Source organism: Solanum dulcamara, chromosome 5 (assembly GCF_947179165.1).
Source record: "Solanum dulcamara chromosome 5, daSolDulc1.2, whole genome shotgun sequence".
Lineage (NCBI taxonomy): Eukaryota > Viridiplantae > Streptophyta > Magnoliopsida > Solanales > Solanaceae > Solanum > Solanum dulcamara.
In genome coordinates, this window is record NC_077241.1 from 49,619,154 (window position 1) to 49,641,212 (window position 22,059).

A 22,059-nucleotide genomic window follows, 5' to 3' on the forward strand; every position below is an offset into this window, starting at 1 on the left:
TCACAAGAATCTGTAGAGCCGGCCTGTTTGATAAATGACCCTTCGGATACATCAAACCAGAGAGAATATTTCTCTAAGCAAATTATTGAAGACCACAGTACCTTTCTGACGTTCACAACTAGAAATCTAATTCACCTTGAGATGTCCGTGCTCGAGTTCATTAACAGAAAGGGTTGATCAGTGCTAGATATATATGAAGCTATTGCGGCTACTCAAGAAATACTACTGTTCCATCTTCAAGAAGAAGAAGAAGAAGCAGATGGCGAATGTTGAGAAAGTTGTTGGTGTGAAGAAAGTGAGGCAAAAAGATCCAGATGGATGGGATCTGAGCATGCCACTCCCAGGGGACATCATAGAAGGTATTGCTGAATTAGCTGCTGATGATGACTCCTTTATTCAGGCCAAAGCATGGTCAGAGTTAACCTTATTTCTTGGTAAAATTGCTGGACATTTTGTTTGGTTCAAGGTTAGAAGGGGAGAGAGTACACTTAAACTCAGAGGATATGTCTTAGTTGAACGACGTTCCAATCTCCAGAAAAGGTTTGTCGTTAGAGCAGCATCTGATGAGAGACATCTTGCTGTTATAGCAGAATTAACTTTCGAACGTTGCACTGAACTCCAGGGTATAATTCTTCCTTCCACTACTACTACACATTTAAATAGAGTAAAACATCTTTATACTGTCTGCGTATTATGTATTTTTGCAGCAGTCTACCAGGAACATCGTACATAAATTATTTATAGCGGAATTTTGTTTGATGATGCAGAAATGAGCAGAAGAATGGTCAATTCGGGATCACGGGGGTATAACCAAATGGGATTACAATATGACTGGAAGATGAAGGTGGGAACTTATCTACCAGATTCTCGTTCTACAGTTGTATGCTCCATAGTTTTTATGCCTCTGACAAGAGAGTATAGAGTAGAAGCCACATTAGTTCGTACCATGGCCTGGTTTTCAGCAGCAGTATCTTCAGGAATCCCTCTTGTATTCATTAACATTCAAACCGAGCAATCAACAATTTGGTATTCCTCTCTACCTTTTCTGGTCGAGTTTAATTTCTATACATTGATAGTGTAAAATAATTCTTTACAACATTAAATCACCTAAAATCACTACAAATAACTGTACAAAATAAGGGGATTACTAACCTGGATAACAGATGGAAAATTCTTTAAGCTGTCAGTGTATATAACTAAATGAGTTCACCCAAACAAAAAGTTGCATCGTCAACTAATCTTTTCGTTCTTCTTCATGCTTTTTGTGTAAAGGAGAAGAGAAACACTAGTGGAAAAGATCTCACTTGGAGTAGGCAACTAGATGGCTATGTTGGTAACCAATCCGCACAAGGTGTAAGGCTATGGTATCTACCAGGAATTGCAGAGGTTCCACTTGAATTAACACCTGAACCAACAGAAGCAAGATTTGGAATAGACATTAAACGAACAGATGAAGTAGTAGTCATTGCCTTTTCTTTTCCGAAAATGCCTTCATATATATATAACTTAAGGCTAAGACATGCTAAAAGAAAGAAAAGGTAAGCTTCACATACCTTTTATGGATTAATTATAACCCAGCTCGCCTCGTTATCTCCTTGACCTATTAACATGAGAGTAATACTAAGTTTAATAACCTTTCACTTTCCAATTTCCAACTCTACAACCAAGTACCCATAGGAATCATTTCCTTATCCAATACCCTCGACTAGTTTGTTACTAGTTCTAAAGTTATCGAAAATCGGGCAGCATTTTCCCTATAACTTTACCATCCCCGAGATTTCAAATTGGACACCGTGTCAACAACCATACCAACAACAACAACCAACAGCATATACAAGTGAATTACTTCAACATTACACAATACAAACTCCAAACAACTCGCCCGAAGCTACGATATCAAAATAGAGTTTTTAATCTTTATTTCGCAAAACCTTTAACAATACGAAAGGGAGGGTCGTGTGGCTGTAACCAGAAGTACCCACACCCCTTTTAGAACACTTTTCAGCCCTGCAACATGCCATCCAACCAGCTGCAACCGCAGCACCACAATCGCAATACACTAAGTGGTGACATGTGTCAAGCCCTAAGTGGTCCAACGCACCCCCTCCTCCAACTAGAGGCTACCACGTGGTAGGTGGGGACCACCCCCTTGCTTCAGTTGCTTCCACGTGGCATTCCCAGCTGCTTCCATATGGCACTACCTCATGCTGCCATGTGTCACTCTATTTTCCTCCTCGTGGGTTCGTAATCTCATCTTACTTTATGAAACTATGTAATCCTTACTACGTAAGTTTGGTATGCACTCAAGTAGCTTGAGTATGTAATATTTTTAAGTAGGTAGTGATGCAACCATAAATTGTCTACTCAGCCAAGTGACCTAGATGGTGGACAATTAAACAACTTCAAAACAAACTTTAAAAAAAATAAGAAGAAAAAGCTACAACCACAAAAAACTATTAGATTTTTTAAAAAAAAAATTGGGGTCTTGAAGAGGTATATTGTTTTTGACTTAGATAAATTATGAAAAATTTAATGGAGGTAGATTTTTATTTCATCCAATAAGAAAATAACAAATGATAAATATTTTTAAAAAATAAAAAATAAAAAGAGTGTTGTTAGTTTCAAGGATTATAGTGAGCCAAAAAGGTGAATTGAAAGGTATTTTTAGACCAAAATGTGAGTAGAAGGATATTCTTAGACCAAAAGGTGGATGGAGAGTATTTTTAAATATTTTTCTATAGTTCATGAGTATTTTTGGCCCTTTTTCGAAAAGAATAATACAATTACATAGGAAGAAAATTAGGTTTAAGTCACCGACAGCCACTCAAAGTTGTCTGCATATTTCACTTGGACACCTCAACTAGAACGTGTACCTATTGAACACCTTATTTGTTCAAAAGTCATTCCTATTAGACACAAAATGCTGACATGGCAAAAAAAGTGTATGTCACCTCTCTTAAGCGCGTAAAACAATTAGAAATAATATTTCTTCTATTTTTATTTTCAAGCTTATACACCTGGAAAAAAAAATTAAAAATAAAAAAATGGGGTCTTCTTCTCCGGTCCAATGTTTTCCCTGCAACCATTTCCATGTCTCTTTACACACACACCCTAGCCCTCACCTCTCCCCCTCTCTCTCTCTCTCTCTCTCACCCTCTCCAATTCTTCTTCTGTTTTTTCCTTCTTTCGTTTTTTTTAATTATTATATATATCTAAGTCTCAAATTTTCCGACAAAGCTCTATTTTTTGATAAAAATAATATGAATTGATTATTTTCTTTGATAAAATCTGTTATTGTTTTTTATAATTATGATGAAGAAATATTAGTGGGAAAAAAATGAAGACAATGGACGGAGATTTTGATACTATCAAAATGAAAGGGAGTGAATTTTTTAGCTTGGATACGCAATAATGGTATATTATTTGCGCCAATGAAAGGATCAGGTTCAGTAGAAAAGAATAAAGAGGTGGGGGCGAGTTAATTAACAGTGATGGTAGCGCACCGCTGGTGAAAGGGTAAACGGGTTTGACGATGAAGAAGAAGAACGGATGGGGCTGGGGTGGGTGGGTTAATTCAAAAAAAACTTTTTGTTTTTTTAAAATTCTTTTTGAATTATCTAAATGGAGTTTTAAAAAAATATTTTATCCAATCGCCACGTGTTGTCATTTCATTGATCCGTCTACTGTGCATTTGTGTTTGAGATACACGCACCTTTGCCTTTCAACTGATTTTCATTTTGTGTCAAATAGGTATAAATTTATTTAAATTAAAGTGTTCAATCGATACACGTTCTAATTGAAATGTCCAAGTAAAATATGCAGATAACTTTGAGTAGCCGTCGATGAGTTAAGTCAAAAAACTATTGGACTTTATCACAAATATTCTTTTCCAATTTAACAATACATAAAATTTATACATATCTTTAGAAAAAATAGGGTCCTAAAATGTTGAGTCTTAAAACCATTGTTTAACTGCTTTGTAGTTAAGCCAGCCCTCTATTTAACTCTATATTAAGCTAAATTTGGGTTGATGATGTTAAACGCATTTCTCAAAACAGAACACTTGGATATTCACAATAGGTCCTCAATTGATAATTTGATTTTCAATAATTTAATTTTAAAATGTCCTTATTGTTACCTAATAACTTGGTATAAAAGAAAGTAAATTGAGAAAAGAAAAAAAGGAAAAGCAAGAAAAGAGATACTCTACCAATACTGGGGAGAGACGTGGTACATACAGATCCCAATGTGGATGATGGTCCAAATATGAACTCTTTTCTCGACAAAAGCTTACACCACTAATCTCTCCTCCTCCTTCTTCTTCTTCTTTTGTCTCTATTTCTACTGTTTGCTTCACGTTCACTTTTTCTCTCTCATCACCTGCCCTCCCATCAAAATCCCCACCCCAAAACAATCTGCAAACTGTATGGACTATCATCATTAATTATTATTTTTAATTAAAGATTTCAAATATAATGACCTTTTCGGAGAACCCTAAAAACTAATAACCGGTAATTCTTTATTAAGTACAAATATACATATTACATATTTAATCAACATATTTTGTGTATCACAGTTGGGGCTCATAGTTAACTTGGGCCGACAGGCCTAAAGTGGAGGGGAAAAAAATCCAAAAACACCTCTAGACAAAGAGCATGAAAACATCTTGATAGAGAGTGCAATCAGTATATATGATGCCTAAAGGAGAAGTGTGTGCAAGTATGTGACGTCCACCCCCATTTAAAAGGATCTGCTTCATAATTTCAAACTAATGTCGAAAATGACAGCTGTTTCATGGATATTTTTAGAACTAATCCACTTGGAGAAGACATCAACCCCAAATAAATGAACAAATCACACTCCATATGGTCAAAGTTGAAGTTTCTAAAGCTGTGATAGCTCAATAGAGTGTGCAAGATGAAATGTTCCAGCAAGTAGGGTCACTGATGTCCGTAGTACAATACTATTGTTACATCTCCTGAATAGCACATGTTTCCTGGAGATTATTAACTGTTCCAAGTTCAGGAACAAGTTTCCTTTTCATCTTAACTTCCTGTTTATAAAACAACTCGGCCTGTGGCTTTTTTTAGGGAGATTGATGTTGATAGAAGACCAAAAACAGAACAATCACCAGTGTGATAGATAAACAGTTGCAGGCAGCAGTATTCCCTTATTGAACATAGTTTCATTCTCGTTTAGGCATTAAATCCACCTTCAGCACAAGATTATGTTGCAATTTGCAAACCAAAACTTGGAGATAAGATTAAGGATGATTGATTAGAATGCTGAACATCAACCACTACTGAAGAATGGACAATCCTCTTATTTTCAAGATCTGATCCCAATTTCTGTTGAATGGACTTTCAGTTCTGGGAATTCCGCCTCTGTACTAACATTAGACTCCTTATTTCATATAAGTAGCGTTACTGAGAACTCGACCTCTGTACATCTACCAACTGGTAAAGATCACCTCGTCTTTGCTTCTCTAATGGAAGGTTTGTCCTAGATATCAAATGATTCATATGTTAGTGTAGAGGTCTCCTAATAGTTTCTATTACAAAGAGCGTAAAAAGGAAACACATAGTAGGTGGATGGCATCTCACCTCCTCAGCTCAATTTGTGAATAGTCAATCTCCGAGATGACTATTGCCTCGTCATGTTCAGTTGTAGCCAGCACTTCTCCAAACTGACATATATACACACAATTAATCAGAGTTGTAATTACAACTAGTGGTCTTTGTAAATGGATTCACTTTTGTATATTTCCATATCATAAGGACATAAAATATGTTTACTTACTGGTCCAATTAGTGTGGAATGGCCCCAAGCCACATATCCACCACCAGCGTCTCGAGCAGGTGCACATGTTGCAACATATAGCTGAAACAAATACATTTATTTTTTACCACAAAACATATGAAAAATATTCAAAAGAAAATTCATACATTTTCTAAGAGTTTCCATACATGACACTTGTAAACAAGACCATTTTGTGTCCTCTGAACGGTACAGGTAGTTATACTAATTACAATTAGACTTAGCTTCCAGTGAAGTTATTGATTTACCTATGCTGTAGACTGTAGTATCCTTGCCCTATTCCTTATACTTCATTCGTTTTATTTTATTTGTTTTTAAACCCATTTCCAAAACAAAAGTTAAGAGACGATCCAAGTCACAGAGAGTGACAGGAAATCTACAAGCCTGGATAAACATCTGTTTTTGTTCATCTTTCTCCATCCTTCCCTCAGATATTTCATGCATCACATGGTTAGGCTCCACTGTGAAAGCAAAGCTTAAAAGGCAAAAATGGTTCAAGGTATCACAATAAAATGGCGTAGCACCAAAAAGGTCCACACCAAAAAGGTGAGAGGCATCTCAAGCCCTTCACTTTTAAACCTTTTATGGTCCAAAGGAAAGTGATTATATATCCATTCCGTTATACCTGATTATCAACTGCCCTGCAGATGAGAAAAAGGTACAGATTAGTGATGTCACGTGTGGCGCTATTGGAGTTGGACTGGCAAATAATTAAACATAGATATGGTTTTAAATAAACAAAATTTAATATAGTGATGCAACCATAAATTGTCTACTCAGCCAAGTGACCTAGATGGTGGACAATTAAACAACTTCACCGAAAAAAAGACATGCATATATACCTTGCCCTTTGCAGTAACTCCCAGTGCAGTGGTCCAGTAGTCATGTTGAACGCCCCAGGATAGCAGATCAGGTGAGCCCCTGGTAATCACAATTTTCAAAAGGTTCAAAGATTTCGCTGACAAAGATAATGATAGTGGAAAACTATGGATAAACAGCCACTATTGTTAGGCAGGGTGCTGAGTTAGCACAAGTTAGTATCTGAATGAACAAAGGACGGAAACAATTAATGAGGTATCCTAAGAATTCCACATAAGTGACCAAGTAGCTTTGTTATGTTCACCAAGTGTCAAATTAGTTGCATGGTATATCTTACACTAAAAGAAAGTTTGAAGGTTTAATACATCGACAACCCCTTAAACTTGCAAGCAAGTTTCATTTAGGCACTCAAACTACGATTTGTTCCAATCGAACATCTGAACACATAATTACGTGTTCCTATTGACCCATTCGGTTCAAATTTTGAAAATATTTTTGTGTGAGTTTTCAAGCATCTGTTAGGTAGTTAAGTTAACCACATAAATTATGCTCACCAAGAGCATATTAGTTGTGCATGATACCATAAAATAAAATAAAGTTCGAAGGTTTAACACATCGACAACCTCTTAAAATTGCAAGCAAGCTTCATTTAGGCACTCAAACTACGATCCATTGCGATCGAACATCTAAACACATGATAAAGTGTTCCTATTGACACATTCAGTTCAAATTTCAAAAATATTTTTGTACGTGTTCTCAAGCGTCTATTAGATAGTTAAGTTAACCAAATAAATTATGTCACATTTTTTACTTATACACATCAACATCAATTGAAACATACCTGAGGGTTTATGGCTTAATGAGGCTAATGCATATAATTAAAGGGGGTGACATATTTTAAGTGATTAACTTATCTACATAATGGGCACTTAAGAATACGTCCGGGAACTGCTTGAAACTTTGAGCACGAAGTGTCTAATAGGAATACTTTAACATGTGTTCAAGTGCTCAATCGAAAGAGATCGTAATTTGAGTGTCTAAATAAAATTTACCGGTAAATTTAAGAGGACGCCAATGTATTCCACCAAATTTGAAAGTTGCATCAGATTATGATGACACATAGCTCAATCGAAAGAGATCATAATTTGAGTGTCTAAATAAAATTTATCGGTAAATTTAAGAGGACGCCAATGTTTTCCACCAAATTTGAAAGTTGCATCAGATTATGATGACATATTTAAAATCACTGTATCATAGTGCTTTCAAGTTTGTTTCCCTCTTCAAAGAATAAGAGTTGACGCAACCAATGGTGTGGCCTAAATACTACGTGATTTCTTCCCATCTTCCCTAGCCTTGGTAGAAAGAGTTATCACGCACCAATTGCTAGCCGGAGGTGACAAGCACCCCGTGGAACTAGTCGAGGAGCATGCAAGCTTGCCCTAACATGACGGTTATAAAAAAAGAAAAATAAGAGTTGACCACGGTCAAATATTTGAATAAATGAGCCCGGATTCATGATTTGAAGGTTCCAACAAGTTTGTATGATAATTTTGGCCTTGTCCGCAAATTTTGGTTAGATTTCTAGGTGGTTTGGGTGGGTTTGGAACACTTTCAGCATAAATTGCATTTCAAGAGAAAAATAAAGAACATGACCCCTCATTTATGAGGTCAAAAGGGTAATTTAATCGCATGGTTAGGCCTTCGTAATTTGTGACTTATAGCAACTAATTTCATCCAATTTCAAGTTCGTTTGACAAACTCAGCCCATGGTTAAAGAATTATATTGGGTTCATCCAAAAAACAATTATTGGATTCATCATTTCAGACATGCCACGGAAATCAACAATTATACTCCCTCCGTCCCATTTTATGTGGCACCTTTGACTTGGCACGGTGTTTAAGAAAAAAAAAACTGTTGAAACTTGTGGTCTAAAATAATCCTTAGATATTTGTGTGGTTGAGAATCATTTCATTAAAGATAAAAGAGGAATTTTAAAGTTAAATTATCATTCTTTTTGGGACAGAGGGAGTAATACTTTTTGGTTCCACAAGCCAATTAGTTGTATTTATGGCATTGCTCATTCCAGTATATTTAAATACACAAAGGTCTCAATCTTGAAAGATGGTGAACAATATTCCTAAACACAAAGGTTTATCTCCCAAGAAAACAAGTGCAGGCCAAAAGAAATTTCGTTGTGTCCTTTTGCAAGCTGGAATCACTCCACATCAAATCATCCACGGAGACCTGATCTTAACCTCCAAGGACTAAGAGTGATATCCACAGAAGATCAGGAGTGGTTACAGAGGAGTCTTGAGGAGGATGAAGTGTGGGAGAGCAATAAGTCTTGTGCAATTGACAAGGCTCCAGGACTAGATGGCTTCACAATGAACTTTTTTCAGACATTTTGGCATCTGGTCGAGGAGGACATCATGGGAACATTGCACTATTTCCATGAACACCATGTGTTTGAAAGGAGAGCTTTAATACCACTTTTGTGGCCCTTATCCCAAATAAGGCCGGAGCAGTAGAGTTGAAACTTTAGTCCTATTAGCTTGATCTCTGGGGTGTACAAGATATTTGCCAAGTTTTAGTAGAAAGAATGAAGAGAATAACAGACAGACCGGTAAACAAACATCAAATGACTTTTGTAAAAGGAAGAAAGATTATGGATGCAGCCTTAATTGCAAGTGAATGCATAGGTACAAGATCTAGAGGGGAAGTGGCTGGCCTAATGTACAAATTGGACACTGAAAAAGACTATTATCATGTTAATTAGGGCTACCTTCCAAACACTCTCAAACAGATGGGATTTGGGGACAAATAGTTGAAATGGATAGGCTTCTGTATCATAATTGTACTGGGTTTTTCACTTTGATAGGGGACTCAGTAAAGGGGACCTTCTATCCCCCTTCCTATTCATTTTAGCCATGGAAGGCCTCAATAGTATGATGAGGATACCACTAGAATAACTAACTGAGGGGCTTCAAGTCTTCAACATAGGAGGAGGTGGGAGAGGGGATCTGGAGATCTGCCATTTGCTATATGCAGATGATACTGTTTTAATCTGTGAACCTAAAGTGGAACAAGTTTGCAACATTAGTGTCTTGCTGCTAGTAGTGTTTGAAGTTGTATCTGGCTTAAGGGTGAACGAGAGGAAGAGCAACATTAATCCTGTCAAAGAAGTGTCTTAACATTCAGACTTTTGGTAGCATACTTGGGTGTGGTGTGGGTTATCTGCTCACAGTGTACCTAGAGATGCCTTTAGGCAGGAGACACAAGGATGCGGAGATTTGGGAGAACATTCTGGAGAAAGCTGAGAAGAGGTTGGCTCAGTGGAAAGCACAGTACCTTTCACTAGGGAGAAGGGTCACACTAATCAACTCAGTGTTGAACTCTCTCCCTACCTATGTGATGTCTCTATTTTCTATACCTGCAAGTGTGATCAAGAGGCTAAACAAACTGAGAAGAGACTTCCTAAGGAAAGGCAACAAGGAAAGTGGGTGGTTGGGATCTGGGAGGGGGGGGTGGGGGGAGATTATCTGGTCAAATGGGAGGTGGTGCAACAGAGCAAAGGTCAAGGGGGTATTGGATCAGAAACCTGAGAATCCAGAATAACAGTCTAATGATGAAACGGTGATGGAGATTTAGTGCAAAAGAATCTACTTTATGGAAGGAGGTCATATCCCCAAGTTTGGCCAATCTAGCCCATGATATTCTAATGAGGGTGAACTGGATGGGAGTTTGGAGGACGATCAGATCAATATGGCCAAAACTACAAGGCAATTCCAGTATTAGGGTTGGAGATGGTACCAATAGCTTGTTCTGGAAGGATGATTGGATTGGGCAAGCCCCTTAGCAAGAAGCTTACCCTGATCTTATGATGCTGAGTAGTAATCCTGAAGCAACCATTTTTGAGAGCTGGTCAAAAATCAAAGGTGGATTCTAAATTTTAGAAGACATTTGAATGACCGGGAGATAGATAGGGTGACAACTCTTTTGTGTGAAGTGGAAGATTTTCCTAGCACTACTATGCAACATGATACACTGAGATGGAGAAATTTAAGGGATGACTTTTTCTATGTGAATAAAAAGTACAAGATGGACAACAGTGTGATGCATGGAGAATGCCCAAACATCTGGAAGAACATTGGGAAAAGCACGGCTCCCACCAAGGCTAAATGTTTGACCAAGTTAATGGTGAAGAGAGCATGCCTTACACATGAGGTTCTACAAAAGAAGGGGAGAGTAGTAGTGACAAGATGTTTTTTGTGCAACGAAACTGGGGAGACAACAACCATATTTTTTCGCATTGCAAGTTCGCTACACAACTGTGGAACATGTTCCTTAGTCTTGTAAAGACTTAATGGACAATGCCTAAGCATTCTGCAGATTTGATGAGTTGCAGGATGAGAAGAGGGGGTAGCAAGAGTCAGAAAAAATGGTGAAGGACAATACCTTCAAGTATATGGTGGACGGAAGGAAAGGAATAAGAGATGTTTTGAAGACAAGATCAAGTCCATTCATGATGTGAAATGGAACTGTTTAGCAGTGTTGTGAAAAAGCGCTAAAGCGCTCGCTTTAAGCGTGAAGCGAAGCGAGGCGAGGCACTAGCGCTTCAATACCATGAAGCGAAGCGAAAACAGAAAAGCGTGCGCTTCATGGAAGAAGCGAGAAGCGCGCTTCATGTTGAAGCGAGAAAAAAGCGCGCTTATTTGTTAAAAGCGGCACTAGGGTTTATTTTAAAAGAACAAATCTGTAAACTTACAATTAATTATTCGCTGCTGTGACTTCTTCGAGACTTCGTCAGTTCAAACTTCAACCAGGTTAGATTTTCTTCTCTTCTTCTTCTCTTCTTCTCTTTCTCTTTCTATTTTTATTTCTATTCAGCTTCTGCCGCTGTGATGTTCTTCTCTTTTTCTCTTCATCACTTCTTCTCATCTTCTTTTTCTGTTTCTATCCAGCCAGCAGTGCAGTTCTGCGCAGCTGCTGGTATGTTTTGGCCCTTTTTTTTTTGATTTGGGTTCTCAGTGACCTCTGTTTTGTTAAGCTATGCTCTGTTTTTTTCTATCTGTATCATGATTTTCTTTCTCATAAATCATTTTATCATATAATATTAATTAATTTGTTGAGCTGAAAAATTTGGTTGAATTTTTTATAGTGATTTTATTACACAAAACAAGGGCTGCTTTATTACACAAAACAAGGGCTGCTTTATTACCCACTGCAGCTGCTTTATTTTTTTTTAATACTGCTGCAGCTGTTTTATAAGGCTAGTGGGCTGGTGATATGAAGTGGAGAATGGTTATTGGATGTTTAATTAACTGCATAAAGGGAATTTATCAAAAAGTGGAGCCCATAGACCACTTTCATGGCCAATTTTTGACTTAAAACACTGCTGCAGCAGGCCAGTCACTTATGGTGAAGTTGCTACGGCTAGTGGTGTGGAGGAGAATATTTATGGTTTTAGGGGGAGTACTTTAAGGGGCAAGGAAAAAAGAGTAGCTACAGGTTCAAGTTCATGTTCAAAATCAAATAGAAGTAGAACTCTTGTTGATGAGTCCTCCGATGAGGAAGAAGATGAGGACCAAGTAGAAGTAGAACCCTTGTTGATGGCACTTCAAAAGTTTGAGGATCTTGTTGAAGAATAGGATTTTGCTCTCTTTGTGATTTGGTTATGCATTTGCTTTATATGTTGTTACTTATGAGGATTATTGACTATCTAGTTACTTTTTAATCTAAGTCTTTTGAGTTCTTGATTATTTATCTATGCATATTTTATATTTTATATTTTATATTTTATATTTTTATACTAAATAGCGCTTTTTCTGGAAAAAGCATGCGCTTCGCTTCACGCTTCTCGCTTCTGTGAAGCGAGCCCCCGTCGCTTTTTTCCGCTTCTCGCTTCTCAAAACACTGCTGTTTAGTGTCTTGTTTCTCTTGGTGTTAAGGAAACTGTATAGAAGAAGTAGATGAGCTTGTAGATTTCTTATGTGCTCTGTAAAGCTTAAAAGCTTAACCTTACTACATTGTAATTTTTTGGAGGTGGACTGCACTCTTTAATGCAGAAGAATACAACAGTACTTCTTCTCAAAAAAAGCTGAAATGGACCAAAGAAGCCCTAAATGAATATTGGGCTTCAAAACCGATTGATCAAGATGCACAAGAACCTTATCCGCCGTCTACAAATTTTATCCAATGGAATGATAATACACTCCCGATCATACAGGTCTCACAAGAAAAGTCACCAGAAAATTTTAACCAATAGAATGATAAGTTCTCCCGCTCACATAGGTCTCACAGCAAAAATCACCAGCTAAAAGAAAAAAATATTGAAGCAGAGGAGAGAAGGGGGAACTAACTGTAGTTAAAAAGAAAGGAGACAATGAACTGAAAGGCCTGGAGTTGAGTACAAAATTTATGAGTTATGGAACTAGAAGTAGATGGGGATATCTGGCGATAGGAAAATGATGAAGCTCAATATTGTTTCATGGAATGTTAGGGGGATGAATAGTGTGATGAAAAGGGCTGTATTGAAAAATATCCTGAACACTTGGAAGGCAGATTTGATCTGTTTTCAGGAAACCAAGGTAGAAGGGGAGATCACTGACATAATCAAAGAAGTTTGGGGGAACAGATGGGTTAATTATGCCCAATTAGAGGCCAGTGGGACTAAATGAGACATAGTCATAATGTGGGGCAAAAGAGAATGGGAGGGGTATATTAGTAGTGTAGGCAAGTATTCTGTCACCTGCAGTTTCACAGGGAAGTGCCATGATTTCAATTGGCATCTCACAGGAATCTATTCTCCAAAAGTTAGAGAGGAGAGGGAAGAAACTTGGTGGGAGATTGGTGCAGCCAGGGGTCTAATCTCTGGGCCTTGGATCCTTTGTGGAGATTTCAACACAGTTAGATATCCTTCAGAGAAGAAAAATTGCAACAGAATCAACAAAGGCATGCCAATTTCTCGGATTTTGTCAAAGACATCGAATTGGTGGACATTGAGTTATCCAGGGGAAAGTACACATGGAAGAAGGGGACAATCACACAACAGCAGCCAGACTGGATAGAATCCTATTTTCTTAAGAATGGGGGGCAAATTTCAAGAATATCAGGCAAAGCATTCTACATAGAGTGACCTCAGACCACTCTCTCATTATGCTACAATGTGGAGAATGGGAAACCACAAGGCCATATTTCAAGTTTGAAAACTGGTGGGTAACCACAGAGGGGTTCAATGAGAAAGTCCGAGTGGTGGGAGTCTTTCAGATTCTCAGGAAAACCAGATTTTGTGCTGGTGGCAAAACTCAAAGCACTAAAAGGAAAGTTGAAGGAGTGGAGTGAGACTACTCATGGGAACCTGGGGCTCAGAAGCAGAATGTTTTGAGACAACTAGCTGAATTAGAACAGATTCAGGAGCACAGATCTTTAGAGACAGATGAAATAACAACTAGATTAGCTCTAACTATGGAATTTGAAGATATAGCAAAAAGGGAGGAGATTGCTGGGAGACAGAGGTCCAGGGCAACATGGTTAAAGCAGGGGGATAGAAACACTGGGTTCTTCCATAGAATTGCCAATGCTCATAGAAGAATGAACACAATTACAAAGCTGAAAGTGAGAGGAGAATTGTTGAGTAATCATGAAGAGGTACAAGAGGAGATAGTTACCTTTTATGAAAAGCTCTATTCAAAAACAGAAGACTCGAGGCCACACCTGGGAATGAGAAATTGCCCTATGATTGGAGCAGAGGAGAACAACCTGTTAATGGCACCAATGGAGGAACATGAGATTCTACAGAGTATTAAATCAGGTGTAGGGGACAAAGCACCAGGACCAGATGGTTTCTCTATGGCTTTTTTCCCGGTGTTGGGACACTATCAAATCTGATCTGGTGGCTGCAGTACAGAATTTCCAGAAGGAATTTTTGAAAGAAGCATTAATGCTACATTTGTAGCTTTAATTCCTAAAATAGTGGGAACCATGGAGCTAACTGATTTCAGACCTATAAGCTTCATAGGAAGAGTACTCAAGCTTTTGGCAGAAAGACAGAAGAAAGTGATCCACATTCTAGAGGACAGACAACAGATGGCCTTCATAAAAGGAATGCAGATCATGGATGCAGTATTGATAGCAAATGAGTGTGTGGAGTCCAGGCAAAGTAGAAAACAACCTGGAATCCTATTCAACTTGACATACAAAAGGCCTGTGATCACTTGAATTGGAACTTTTTGGTACTTATGATGCAAAGAATGGGCTTTGGAGCCAAGTGGATAAGTTGGGTAAAATACTGCATTAGCACAGTGAAGTTCTCAGTCCTTATAAATAGGACCCTATGTGGATTCTTCTCCACTCGAAGGGGACTGAGATGGTGATCCACTGTCACCTTTCCTATTCATCCTAGCTATGGAAGGTCTAAGTAACTTGATAGAGACAGCCAGGGAAAAGAATTTGGGTCAGGGGATTTCAGGTGGACAATAGAGCTATAAGCAACCTGGAGACAACTCATCTACAATATGCAGATGATACTCTATTTTTTTGTAGAGCAGCTACTGGCTAGATGCTGATACTAAGGGTGATATTAATTATTTTTGAAGCTGTCTCTGGGCTAAATATCAATTGGGGGAAGAGCTACATATACCCTATTAATGAAGTGACAGAGGTGGATAATTTGGCAGCCATTTTGGGTGGAAGAGTAGGGAAATTACCTACTATCTACCTAGCAATGCCACTGGGAGCCAAAAGTAAATCAAAGGGGATTTGGAATGGAGTGATAGAAAAATGTGAGAAAAGGTTGACCAACTCGAGGAGTCAGTACCTTTCTTTGGGGGGTAGATTGACCATGGTCAATAGCTTTCTGGATGCAATGCCTACATATATGATGTCAGTATTTCCAGCCCCTGACAATGTGATCAAGAGAATAGATATGCTAAGAAGAAAAAAAAATTGGCAAGGAAATGAAGACAAAAGAAAACTTCATCTAGTCAAATGGGAAGAGGCCATAAAAAGCAAAACGGAAGGGGGAGTGCAGATCAAGAATATGAAGATGCAAAACAGAAGCCTAATGATGAAGTGGTTGTGGAAATTTATTACAGGAGAGAATATGTTGTGGAAGGAGGTCATCTGTGCAAAGTATGAAACGGAGGATAAATGGATTACTAAAATAGTGACCACTCTTTATGGTTACAGTATCAGGAGATCAATCAGGAAATTGTGGCCAGCGCTATTGTCCATAATAAATTTCAAATTGGGGAATGGACTCAAAGTGGCATTTGGGAGGACAAATGGATAGCTCAGAGCCTTTGAAACAACTTTTCCCTGATCTACACCTTCTAAGCTTTCAGCAACAGGCCACTGTTGCTGAAATGTGGACAGGTCAGGGATGGAACCTTCATCTCAGGAGAAATCTAAATGACTGGGAGGTGGAAAGAATAGCTTCTTTCTACAACACCTTGTCCCCCTTCAGCAACCTAACTGAGGAAAAAGATGCTGCAATATGGAAGGTAGGCAACAAAAGTGTTTCACAGTGAATTCAGCATACAAGAATCTCACCACTTCAAACAACAGGATGGAACAGTGGCCTTGGAAGATGATATGGGGGATAAAATTTCATACAAGGTCAATTGCTTCACATGGCTGCTGACCAGAGAAGTAGTACTGACACAGGAAAACATGAAGAAGAGGAAATACCAATTGGGTTCCAGATGCTACTTATGTGAAGAACAAACGGAGACAGTCAACCATCTCTCTTTACACTGTAAATGGGCAGACCAGCTATAGAGACTATTCATTTGCTTGAAGAAAATCACTTGGGTGAAACCAAGGAACATAGAAGGAGTGCTGAAGTGCTGGATGAGAGTTGGTAATACAACAGCAAAGGAGGAGAGATGGAAGATTGTCCCAGCTTGTATATAGTGGACAGTGTGGAAGGAAAGAAATCAAAGATGTTATGAGGGAAAGCAGAGCAATTTACAGAATTTTAAGATGAGCTGCATGGCTTTATACCACTTTTGGTGTGAGCAAAAAGTGTTGTGACAGACTGAAGATATTTTTGATATTTTAGACTACTTGTAACAAAAAGTACAAATAGGCCTTTTAGATTGTAATACTTTTGGAAGGGGGACTACATTTTGATGTAGTATACCTGTGGATATATAGACGGAAAAGTTACCATTTCAAAAAAAAAGATCACAGAAAAGAAGAGAAAGGAATAAAGCGTTGTTCGAAGTAATTTATTGTGAAGAATGGTGGATAAATGAAGCTTGAAGTGTACACAAGAGAGCAATCTACAAGAAGTGCACTATTCAAGTACTGTCCATTATTGCAGTTGCAAAAATATTACAGGGAATCTTATCATAGCCCTAAAGCTAATAAGTTATTGACTGAGCATATATATACTTTTACAAGTCTTTCAATATACAATGAAATTTCTCACTACGCACAAAGTAGGTGAGCCCTAGTGGCCACTATGTTAAAATAAGTGCTCCTTAATTGTTCTAAATGGTCACTAGGTCAAAGAAAGTGACCTTAGTGATCACTTAGTAGTGTCTTGTTCCGGATGAGCTTTTCAGCTCACATGTTTTACATGTTAAAGTGTCGGTCCAATTATACTCGAGCAGTGTAATGAAGGTTAAAAAAGGGCCTCAGTCGAAGAGGAGCAGAACTCTCTTATTCTTGGAAAATATTGTGGGTTGAAATTGAATGCTTTCTTTCTAAACTTTCTCTCTTGTTTCTATCTTCAATTATGGGAAGTTGATCCTTCATTGAGTGTAGAATCTTAGAAATCACAGTAGGTGGTGCATACCATGGTTCAAAGATTCTTCTTGGATAAAAGCCAAGCCATGCAAGGTTTGTCATGTTAATACTAGGCTAGGCAAACCTTCATCTACAATGAACTTCCCACGTTTTACATTCTACAGATGACATAATTAAATTGGGGAAATTGATTGGTTCAGTTCATATTCTTTTCTATTGGTTTATGCTACACTTATACATTGTCTAACTCTGACCTAAATGCTTGTCCATTCCAGATTATCTTCATCCTGATACACTAATTATGCAGTAAGTCATTTTTCGCATCATATGTAGAAGATGGTGTATTGAGGCTGTAAAACTAAGCAAAACCAAGAGCTACGGCAGTTAGCTGGAAATAGGTTATTTTACTCTTTTTACACCTAAATTCACCATACTGCAGTGAACAAAGGTATGGCATGTATTTAATCTATCACTTGGTGCATGAGTGTTAGACCTAGGATATTGCCAAATTGTCAATACCTTTGCCTTTAGGACCTAATTCCTCAAAATGCATTCAAGAGTAACATTTTTCCTTTTGAGCAGTTGCATTGAAGAGTAATATTGTGAATAATTCTCAAATTCCAGAAGTTAAAACTGAGATCTTGTGAGTTGGTTCCGAATTCCTGGTGATGTACAAACTGTTTTAGTTTAAGTCTCTACTTCACCGTAAGGCAAACGATTTGGAAGCTTCTGCTGTGTATTTCTCAAAGGATGCACAACGCTGAACCTTGTTAAAAAATACTGGACCATATTTCAATGTCATTATGAAACATGAGTTGTATCATCAAATTATCTACATGTCCTGCTAGACCACAGGCATACACTTCAGAAAGGATGCAATGGTAGAAATTGGATGTAAACATACAGAATTTTTCCAGCTAATAAAGCCAAAGTCATTGCTCATTAGCATTACGGTGTAAAACATTACACAACACATTATGTTGACATCAACTATTAGGTTAAAAAAGGTTTACATATATAAACTGCAGTCAATTCATAACTCTACCAAGATTGGAAATATCAATCAGGTGCAGAAATCAAATAAGGGAAAATACACACCTCTTGCTGCATATAGCATGGCCAATTCCTGAAAGCGGATGTCATAGCAGATCCCTATACCAATTCGGCCAACCTCTGCAGAAATATAGTTATGATCATTTCTCAAAAGCACAGGATGGATACATCAATTAACTTAGGACAAAAAAGAGGAAGATATTCAAGCTCTTTCATGAAGCAAAAGCCCATCAACTCAAATCTAACAAAATATGGAACACAAGCAAGCAGTTTAAGTAACTATGTAAACTGGAAGAACTTTCAGAGCAGTTTTTTTGACACTTCCTTAGCAGTAACTTGGTTGATTTATATCGATGTATGTTCGGGAAGCAAGAAGCAGAGAATACCTGTATCCACAACAGTTGGAGTCTCTCCTGCTGTAAGCGTCTGTGATTCCTTAAAGGTTATTTTACCAGGAATATCAATGTCAAAAAGATGTATCTGCAAAGACATCAAACTGTCAGATATTTTGCAGAGTAGCAATCTTCTTGATTTTCCCACAAACTACTGGATATGTTCCTTGTCTTTGGTGTCTGAACTTAGTTAGCTAATGTGCACATGCCATCATGCAAGGCAAAAGACCGGCATTTTATTTCCACTATTTTACACCAACCCTTCAACTCTGTGTGAACAGTTGCAGGAATACTTCGATTAACATCAACACAGCTTACAAATTGACGACCCCAGACAGTTTATAGGCTGGCTCCCAAAATCTATAGTGTCTATATTATTAGTTCCCAGCCTTTTTATCGCAGAATAATACTACCATTAAACGGTCAGTCATAAAATCTGAAGGAGATTTGATTTTTAAAAATAAATAAAAAGAAAATAAGATCTATTGGCAATCCTCAAGTGCAGAGAATAAGCAACAGTTGAATAATCTTAGTTTGTTCTCTTATATTTTTGTCCCACAGTTCGTTAATTTAAACCTGACAATCATCTGTTCAATTCGGACCATTGGCAGCACTCAAAATGTAAAATGACATTATCAAGATGCTATTGCCAACCCAGAATAGCAAAAAAGAATACAAGGAATAGACCCCTCATATCTGTCAAGTGTAAGTTAGCAGTAATTTTAAAGGCAAATTATGAGAAGCTGGAACAAATAAGCAACTGACAGATCTGCACATCAAGAAATGAATGTCTAACTAGAGTCTGCAACGTCATTCAATCTTTGAATTCAAAAACTATTGAACACTGTGAGAACTTTGTCCTATTGAAGTTTATAGTTTACATAATTGATCGAGCATACTAGCATCATAGCAGCTTCTAGATTTTAGTGGCTTAGCTACCTGCCCTCACCACAACAAGAGAGGTGTATGCTTACCTTTCTGTGCTTAGCTTTCAACTTTCCATCAGCATCAAAGACACAGCAAGTATTATACAACTTGTCCCCACAGCGTTCAGGTATAGAGCCTCCCACTATTGTAATCTTCAAAAGTCGAGCTACTTCAGAGAGCATGGCAGTTGAGGAAGACGCATCAGGACCAGCATCAATGTCTTCAGCATAAATTGGGAAGCTATCATTTGAATATGGACTATTCCATATTTCCTAGAGAAAAACAAGGCCCAATAGTAAGCTAAAGTTAACTACTGTAAATTTCAATGGCAGGTAATAGCCAAGCTATTGCGGAAAGATCTGTTTCAGGTAGTAAATTCAAAATAACAGAACATCTCTTTGTTGCCTCACTATCTAGTCTCATATCCTTAATCTCTATATAAGTCTACCTCAGACAACAGGGAGTTGCTCGGATGCTAAAAAACCCTCACTTCCAACCCTACGTTGCGAGTTAGAGTCACCAAGGGAGCAAAAAGAGTGGGAGCACCTAGGGAGGGGTAAAGGGCCTGAAGGGATACTCAAAGTTGATCTACATGTATGCGTGACAGCCCTTGTACAAAATCTGGCAATAGTACGTGCATTTCCTGTCCATTGATGAATTGGTATAAAGATTACAAATAAATTCAGACATGAAAGAAGTGCAGGTTTCATAGGCTTTGCAGCTAATAGGGAAGCTAATTTAAGATTGAAGGGGCAATAATATTTGGAACTCATTTAGCTATGGTTAAAATACACAATGTCCCATGTTTTCCTTATAATCATGGTATACGTGTCAGCTTGCACACACCTCGATTAATTTCAGGGTACTTGTTGTCTCCCACCAACACTAGTATTGGGTAACTATGTCCCCCAAGTCTTAAACAAAAAGGAAAAAATCACCTAGTATACACAATGTCACGTGTAGTTGTATAAAGTATTTCAGAAATTTACACCGCCTACTCTACCCATTATCTCAAAAAAAAAAAAAAAAAAAAATTGGGTTGGATGCTCAGATATTTCACAGCTAATTGGAATATCTCGCTATTGGCTGATAATAATATTTGATTTATAGTTGAATGGAACAAAATATTGAGACCTCGTACGTTGCTCAATAAGACTGAACTCTATGTGTGCACACAAAAAATTACAGTCAATCAGGTTCAATACTAGCAATCAAAAAAAGCATAACTATATCTCTATGCATAGAAAAAGAAACAGCTGCATCGGATGAACAATTGATATCTGAACTCACAGGCAAAACAACAAGCTTAGCCCCCTTCTCAGCAGCTTCCTCAATTGCTGCTCGCGCATGAACAATATTCCTTTCCTTATCTGCTGTCACCGCTAACTGACATAACCCAATCTTAAACTGCTCATTCAACATCAAATTTACAAATCAAACACGGATTAAACATAATTTAAAGGAAAATCAGATCAACTTAGCGTAAATTCCGACACTAGTTTGAGGTCAACTATAAGTATCATAGTTTGAGTATATCTACACGGGTCCACAACTCAAGCTTGGTGAGTGAGACCGGTAACTTTTAACTCAAAAGGGAAAGGGAGACCTTAGTAATGGAGGGAGAGGGCAATTGGAGAGCAGGAGGAACCCTAGCTTGTTCGGTCTTGAAAGAGGAAGCCATGGAAGAAGCTGATGCAGCGAGGGTTGTACGTGCTGGAAATTGGAATCCGTTGCTGTTACTGGTTGTACGATTTGGGATGAAGTGAAAAGGACGATGGAGCAGGAGCGAGGGTGCAGGTCGTACGATGGACCGAGAAATGGAGGATCCAACTACTACTGACGAAGAAGAAGAAGAAGAAGAAGAAAGGGTGGAAGGCAAGAAGAGGAATCCAAGTCTCATTTCAATTTCACTTTCACTTTCATTTTCTGCTCAAACCCAAACTTAATTCCACCCAATAAAATTATCAATTTGTCATTCTTACCAATTAAGAGGATTTGGCCATAAGTCACCAATTCTAATTTATTATGGGTTTTAATTTATTTTTGTCTTTTTAATTTAAAAATAGTATCATTTTTTTTCATTTTACCTAATTACTATTTCCTCGATATTTTTTCACTATTTCATACTAAGAATCCATTTGGATGGCTTAAAAAAAATAACTTTTATGTATGAAGTGTTTTTAGAACTTTGAAGTGCTGGAAGTTATTTTTATAAATAAGCAGTTAAGTGTTTGGATAAAAGTGCTTAAATGAGAAAAATGATGTGAATTTTAGGGTTAAAAGAATAAAAAGGGTAGT

General features: G+C 37.8%; 2 protein-coding genes across 3 annotated transcripts; one reads left to right on the top strand and one right to left on the bottom strand.

The window, feature by feature from the left end:
• The first annotated feature begins 12 nt into the window (after nucleotides 1-12).
• Nucleotides 13-5,277, top strand: LOC129890582 (uncharacterized). Its single transcript, XM_055966110.1, has 4 exons — nucleotides 13-623; nucleotides 768-1,048; nucleotides 1,273-1,455; nucleotides 5,200-5,277. The coding sequence occupies exons 1-4, from the start codon at nucleotides 194-196 to the stop codon at nucleotides 5,275-5,277; spliced, it is 972 nt and encodes a 323-aa protein (XP_055822085.1). The 5' UTR covers nucleotides 13-193.
• LOC129889198 (omega-amidase, chloroplastic-like) lies at nucleotides 4,500-21,721 on the bottom strand. 2 transcript variants are annotated; one of them, XM_055964395.1, is made up of 10 exons: nucleotides 21,368-21,719; nucleotides 21,052-21,168; nucleotides 19,809-20,033; nucleotides 18,829-18,922; nucleotides 18,488-18,562; nucleotides 6,660-6,738; nucleotides 6,443-6,458; nucleotides 5,800-5,880; nucleotides 5,604-5,686; nucleotides 4,500-5,502 (listed from the first exon to the last, which is right to left on the bottom strand). In XM_055964395.1, the coding sequence occupies exons 1-10, from the start codon at nucleotides 21,659-21,661 to the stop codon at nucleotides 5,424-5,426; spliced, it is 1,143 nt and encodes a 380-aa protein (XP_055820370.1). In that variant the 5' UTR covers nucleotides 21,662-21,719; the 3' UTR covers nucleotides 4,500-5,423. The 2 variants fall into 2 exon arrangements, with proteins under 2 accessions (XP_055820370.1, XP_055820371.1); XM_055964396.1 differs by lacking the exon at nucleotides 18,488-18,562 and having other exon boundaries at nucleotides 21,368-21,721.
• Between the last annotated feature and the right edge of the window lie 338 nt (nucleotides 21,722-22,059).

What these genes read in the sequence shown, in the direction of transcription:
- LOC129890582 (XM_055966110.1), top strand. Translation starts at nt 194, where the DNA reads ATGAAGCTATTGCGGCTACTCAAGAAATACTACTGTTCCATCTTCAAG. An exon ending in ATTCCTCTCTACCTTTTCTG is followed by an intron (nt 1,049 to 1,272) that starts GTCGAGTTTAAT and finishes TTTTGTGTAAAG; the next exon opens with GAGAAGAGAAACACTAGTGG. An exon ending in ACATTAAACGAACAGATGAA is followed by an intron (nt 1,456 to 5,199) that starts GTAGTAGTCATT and finishes ATTCTCGTTTAG; the next exon opens with GCATTAAATCCACCTTCAGC.
- LOC129889198 (XM_055964395.1), bottom strand. Translation starts at nt 21,661, where the DNA reads ATGAGACTTGGATTCCTCTTCTTGCCTTCCACCCTTTCTTCTTCTTCT. An exon ending in CTAAGCTTGTTGTTTTGCCT is followed by an intron (nt 20,034 to 21,051) that starts GTGAGTTCAGAT and finishes GTTTTTCTCTAG; the next exon opens with GAAATATGGAATAGTCCATA. An exon ending in TCCAACTGTTGTGGATACAG is followed by an intron (nt 18,563 to 18,828) that starts GTATTCTCTGCT and finishes ATATTTCTGCAG; the next exon opens with AGGTTGGCCGAATTGGTATA.